Source organism: Pundamilia nyererei, unplaced genomic scaffold, assembly GCF_000239375.1.
Source record: "Pundamilia nyererei isolate P.nyererei 1_Seehausen unplaced genomic scaffold, PunNye1.0 scaffold01072, whole genome shotgun sequence".
Taxonomy (NCBI): Eukaryota; Metazoa; Chordata; class Actinopteri; order Cichliformes; family Cichlidae; genus Pundamilia; species Pundamilia nyererei.
The window spans coordinates 19,424-26,141 of record NW_005188473.1 but is presented as its reverse complement, the minus strand read 5'-3'; the positions used below and the strand labels follow the sequence as shown (position 1 = coordinate 26,141).

The window sequence follows — 6,718 nt, the reverse complement described above, 5'->3', positions numbered from 1 at the left end:
TTGTTGCTGGGAGTTGGAACCCTATTAGTTAGGTTGCTTAATATTTACGCTAAGTACTCTTTAAAATACCAGAATAGGGAGGATGGTGTAGGTTTAAGTTTATTAGATTGAGCAGTATTGCTGAACTATGAAATATTATTTTTTTGCATACAGGTATAACATAATAGCTTTAGTAGTTGTAGTTGTTGTTTTAAACTGGAGTATGAACTTATATAAAATGCAGCAAGATATTTAAAAAAACATTTTTGCTGATTAAAAAACACTATATCGGATTCATATCGGTATCGGCAGATATCCAAGTTTATGATATCGGTATCGGACATAAAAAAAGTGTTATCGTGCCATCTCTAATATATATACATACATATATTTATTTATAAAAAAATAAGCGAATGTACAGGGAAAATTTATAACATAAGAAAAAAAGAATACTGTACAGTTATAAAATTAACATACTCAGACTCAAAGAAATATACAGTAGTGCAGTAGCTTGTCACTGAAGGAGCTCTCCACTTCTTTCTTTTTTTTGTTTGTTTGTTTGTGCTGTCCGGCACTGTACCAATCAGAATTATTGTCGGACGGCCAAGAAAAATTCCCAACAGGTTTATTTTCCCAAGTGGACAATTACGGGTTTTGCTATTTGGGTCCACTTGATTGTCGTTGGAGAAAGACATGAGTTTCCCGATTTGATGTTATTTTAATGTTTTGTAGGCCAAGCATGTTATTGGCAAAGATGTAACAGCCAAACAAAACATACATAATCTTGGTCCGATTTCAATTTTTTTTTTTAGTTGAAGTCGTATGAAAGATATTTCAAAATCTTCTTGTTTAGTGATCAGTTGATCTTCAATCAAATGACAAAGTAGGGTTCTTCGTTTTTTTTGTTTGTTTTTATGATTCTGTTCATACTGCAGTGAGGACATGATTAGATAATGCACCCTGGCACACAAATATAGTCCAGTCATAATATATTTTATTTTACTGAGTGGTTGAAGTAAATAATAGTATTTCACATCCTCCACCCCCCACAATAACATAACTTACATAGTCTGTACTTTATTCACAATTGATTTCAAGTGCTAGTAATGGTAGCATTTGTGTACAAGGTAACAAAAGAAGTTTTTATTGCCCCCTCCTGGCACATTTACATACATGCAGAGTCACATAAACATTTGCATAGTAAACACTGCTGTATCTGATCAATGTAGCATCAGCATATCCTGCAAATCCAGAAAGGGCAAATGATTGATGGCTTCTGGATGTTGGTGCTGCTGTCGATGAACGGTGTTAATGACAGATAGGAAAAGTAAAAAGTGGCAGCAATCAGAGATATTGAGTCCTAACTGCTATGTTTCTGACCACCTGATGTACAGTATATCTGGATAAAGAAGATGGTAAAACTTAGACACCTTTAAGGATGTCCAATAACCCCTTATGTCACTCTTATCACAGAACACAAAGCTTAAACTTTATATTTAAGGACTGGATCTGCGGGGTCAGTTTTGTTTGTTGTAAGCTATTTTTTTCTCTTGGGAGAGCAAATTATCTTACTAATCTTACTACTGAATTTGCGCCCTCACCCTTTAATTTAGTATTTTTGTATTTTATCCATTGCCATGATGTTCATTTGCTGGTTTGATTAAGTTCCTGAGTTCAGATTGAATGACTGGATGGACAGCAGCCCCTTATCTTGCAGCTGACAAACATGCAAAATAAATTGAAATACTAATAAAGAAAGAAACAAAAAGTGATGTTGATTAAAATTAAGTTAGTATGACAAAGTTCAAATACCAAGACATAATATTGTGTGTGTGTCTGTTATGTTCTTTATCATGTTTGGACAATCCACATACTAAAACATTCAGAACATGTTCATTTTATTTCAAATGAACTTATTGAGTTGGCAGCAACAAAATGTGTTTTATATGCTATAAAATGTAATTTAAACTTAACTGACACCCAGTGAACTCATAACACAATTATGAGCTTCAGATGTTTCATATTGTGATTTAATCAAATCTAAAATAATCAAAACATGTAGAAATTTCATCTGTGAATACAAAGATTAAATTGTGTTCTGCTTCTCCTTCATGAAAAATTTTATCCTGTGCAGAAACACAGTCATTTAAAATTTAAATTAAAATATTTGTTTTTATTTCTCATAACATTCTGAAAATGTCCTGTGGGCTTTCCTGTGTGAGCATTTATTTCAATAAAGTATGCTTCTGAATTCATGATTCTGATTCATGAGTACCCACATGAAAAAAAGAAAATGACACTGTGTTGACTCACTCACAGTTTGCGCTGTAGGCTTCATGCAAAGTTTGAATAGCCTCTTTTTTAGTGTGTGTTTTCCACTCACTGGGAATCTCACCATACTCCATGAATTTGAGACCATAGTACTTTTCCAGTTCTTTCTCAAATCGACACAAAAACCATGTCCAGTACTTCAGTTTAGACTCATCAGGAGTAATGCTCCAGTTGGCATAGTTTGGTCCAGCAGTTCTGTACTTTTTGAAAGGAATGGATTCTTTTGAATCATAGTAAGGGTAAAAACGTCGATCACTTGCAACCTTTGTTGTGCAGAATTCCACACTCATTATCTCAGTGTTTCTGTAGTGCCAACCTTTGACTGCTTGAGATCGATGAAAGGGGACGCTGTGATCTTCAGGACTGTGATCTTTAATTGTGTTGGTACAAACAGCTGCACAGAACGGGCAGGTTTCCCAGCAGCAGTTACACAGCTGATCAATGAGGATTTCATCAGGTCTCAGTCTGAATTCCTTCATTTTATCCAAGGAAAGCTGATTCATTTCCTCTTTGATGGAGTCAATACCTCTCTCAATCTCATCTTTAAGGAAGTCAAAATTATTTATGTCCCTAAAGTTTTGGCAAAAGATGGCATCAAGATTCAGTTTATCTTTTAGGACACAGGAAAACTCCTCTACCCACATGTCAATGTCTCCTCTCTGTTTTATGACTTTATTTGTTGCATCAAATAAAGCTTGACAGACAAACTTATACTTGTCCTCCACATTTTTCCTGAGTATATTCAGGGCTTTGTCTTTGGATTCTGTGGACATGTACGTGTTTACTTTCTCTTCAATAAAAGCCTCAGCTTGCTTCCTTGGTTTTCGGATGTAGTTGATAAAGGCATCAAAGTCCTCTTTCTCTGCAAGTGATGTCAACAAATGTTTCTCTAAGTTCAGTCTGTTCCCATTGAATGCTGGGAGAGTGCACCTCATCTCTCCAGCGAGATCAATAGCAGTCTTGTTACAGACTGCTTCAACAATAGAAACCCTCAGTTTCCCACAGATCATTTCTCCAAACACAACAGCAGATGAGCTTCCTTTGCAGAAGCTTCTGAAAATGTTGTAGTATTGTGATTTTTTACTCTCCAAGTAAGTGTGTGCATCATTGTTCAATGTGAATGTTTTATGGGCCTTTGAAAGCAAACTGCCCACACTGTCAAATACATACAGTGAGAGATCAACTGTGAACTCCTTTTGAAAAGTACATTTATTTTCTGATTCAAAATCCTTCACTGCTTTCAAAACATTGTTGGCTACTTCTTGTAAGTAAGTTGGACTGTAGCCTCTCGTTGCTACAGGATTGCTTTTGACTGCATCAAGAGACTTTTCTTCAGTGTTGTTTATGAGGGATCTGATCATTTCAGTGTCTGGAAATCCAAATCCAAAAATGTAATTTTTAGCTGTATCTACAAAAACTGTCAACATTTGATAAATCTTCTGTCCTGTTTTCTTTTGCTGCTTTTTTTGGAATATATAATCATTGTATTTACCAAGCCCTGATATTTTTTTGTATTTGCCACTTCTTTTGGATTCATTTATAAGGGCCCATTCAAAACCAAGCTCATTGAAGATTTTTGCCTGATCATCTTCCAGATTGATGTCTTTAATGGGTTTTGTATCTGTCGTTAATTCTTTAACCCAGTCACTCCAAACACAGTTAAACTGTTTTTGAAGTTCCACTTCATCTTTTGCTTTGTCCTTTAACTGATGAGCAAGCTTTTTACTCTTTTGCAACAGCTCGTTCTCAAACTCTGGCTTCTTCTCATCCAGCTTTTTACAAGCTTTCTTCTGCTGAATAACTTCATCCAGTTTTCTTTCCACTCCTCTCACCAGCTCCTCTTGGAACTCCTTTATTTTGTTTTCAAATCGGCCTCTCCACTGAACCAGTATTTCTTTTTCTGTGTCATCCTCAAAGTACTTTGTCATATCCTTTTCTACTTCTTTATATTTGTTGCTCATTTTATTAAATAGATCACTGTGCTCAACCTTATTAAGGTTTCCATTTTCAATTCTTGTGTGAAGCTGGTTTTCAATCGTCAACATGTTGCTCCTCAGGACCCAGGTCCAGTTCCCATATTGGACCTCAAGTTTTCTGTAAACTGCAATTTCTAATGTGTTTTTGAAGCTGAAAACAAATTGTTCATTCATCAGGGCATTCCACAAGTCATGAATTTTGATTTTGAAATGTGAGAGAGTGATCCCATTGGACTGTTTAGCCTTTGACAGGATGATTTTCTTCAGCTCTTGGATGCTCTCACTGTAGCCTGGATTTGGAGGAGCCATCGGTGGACTTCCCTCCCATAGCTGAGCAAAGTATTTCACATCTTTTTGCACATCAAAGTCAATGATGTCACTGAAGCACTCAGCATCACACAGCTCCTCTATACCAGCTAGCTGAGCCATCTGGTCCAGTTTTTCTTGCAGGCATCTTTTCCCTTCCATGGTTTTCTCAGCAGCTGCGATATCTGTCACATTCTGATGAACAAACACACAACTCGGAGAAAGTTTAACTTTCTTCATCCTCATGAAAGCCTGAACAACAATCTGCAGGACATCTTGAATGTCAGCTGGAGTCTCACCAAAGATGTTGATCAGTGTCAAGTTTCCCAGGCCAACAACAAATGTTGCCAATTCATTGTCATGACGAAGAGTAGCAGTTCCTGCCTTTAGTCCTTCAGTGTCCACCACTAGAAAATAGTCAAACTGGAAGTCTTTCTTGATTTCCTCTGACACTTTGACCAGCTGCATGAAGGCACCTTTGGTGCACCTGCCTGCACTCACTGCAAACTGCAATCCAAACATGGCATTCAGCATTGTTGATTTTCCACTGCTTTGTAGGCCCAAAACTGACAACACAAAAACTCTCTGGTCACCTAGTTTTTTAATCAGTTTCTTTATAAGACTGGAGATCCATGTTAGAGGCACATGACCTGCATCACCATCCATCAGCTCCACTGGGTGTCCTGAAATCATCAGATCTGCAGCCAACTTTGGATATTTAGACCAGGAAGTCAGTTTATTCTGTGTTTGTACTGCTCTATGGGCTTCATAGATCTGTCCCATTTCTCTAAAGATGTGCTCCAGGCCAAAGGTTGCAGACTGCAGTTTTTTGGAGATTTGTTCAAGCTCTGTTTGTTTGCTTGCTAACAGATCAGATTTGTCGTGTTTCTTCTTCAGAGCCAAGACTTCAGTCCACTTTTCATCACAGCTTTGGCGAATTGAAGATATTTCATCTGGGGATAGGGCATCTATTAAGATCTGAGTCCATTTCAGGAAGTACTCCTTCTCTTTTGATGGCAAAGACAAGAGGCTTTCTGTGAATGACTTCATCAGTTCACTACATGAAGCTTTGCATTGATTTTGTCTTATTTGCTTCAGCTGCTGCTGTTTCTCACTTTTTTCCTGCTCCATGTTTCCTTTAAGGTGATGCAATTCTTTGTTTATTTTACACCACACATGGCACAGATATTGACAGGGGAGAAATCTTTCTTTGATTTTTGAAATGTTCATCCCTTGAAACATATTAACTAATTTCATTGCAGCAGATTTCCCTTTTTGACAGGCTTCATCATCTTCATCCACTCTGACTCCAGGGACCTCGGCCACGGATTCAAGCTTGAAGGATGTGTGAGGTTCATCTAAAATCTTTCTGATGATTCCTCTCAGTTTTCCAGAAACTTCTGGCTTGTTTCTGTCTTTCAGACCCATTTTGTAATTGTTATTTTTCATCTCTACTGCATCAAGAACAATGTCGGCAATGAGAATAATTAAAGGCTTTGGTGACTTGAAAAGGGCTTCAATGATTGTGTTAGTTTTCTGGCCTTTTTCCAGAGTTGACACAAGAACAACAGTGACTGATGATTTTTCAATCAGTATCTCACGCTGTTTTTCAAATGACAGAGCATCACCATGAAGATTACAAAAGGCAATGCAGTCAGTGAAGGAGTCATTGGGTGTTCCAGCAGGACAGTACCAGGCAATCTCTGCCACACCATCCATCAGTAGGCGAGATTTGGTGCTACCTGGGCAGTCCCTGTGGAAGAAAGTTTTTGTATTTGTATTGATCAAATTACTAATGACCTCAGATTTGGACACTGGAAGTGAATCAAGGCGAAAGAATAACACCATGGGCGTCTCAGCTTTGTAGATTGGCATTGTCTTCATGGCGATGGCATGTGAATTATCCTTGATGTGAGTTTTCTTCCATGTTTTTGTTATCTGCCTAAATGTCCACAGAGGACATACAATGTCCATTGTTACTGGGTCAGGGACAAGCAAAGGTAAGGCGTACTGACACTGTGAAAGCTTTGTAACCAGGGTCTGCTTCAAGAAGTTGTCTGAGCAGTGAAATACTGCCATCTGAACATCCATTGGATGAAGATGGGACTGTGCTGGTGTCTCAGACA

At 37.7% G+C, this 6,718-nt stretch overlaps 1 protein-coding gene across 1 annotated transcript; it reads right to left on the bottom strand.

The window, feature by feature from the left end:
* Positions 1 to 2,288: 2,288 nt before the first annotated feature.
* LOC102204969 (interferon-induced very large GTPase 1-like) lies at positions 2,289 to 5,723 on the bottom strand. Its single transcript, XM_005755211.1, has one exon. The coding sequence runs from the start codon at positions 5,721 to 5,723 to the stop codon at positions 2,289 to 2,291; it is 3,435 nt and encodes a 1,144-aa protein (XP_005755268.1).
* Between the last annotated feature and the right edge of the window lie 995 nt (positions 5,724 to 6,718).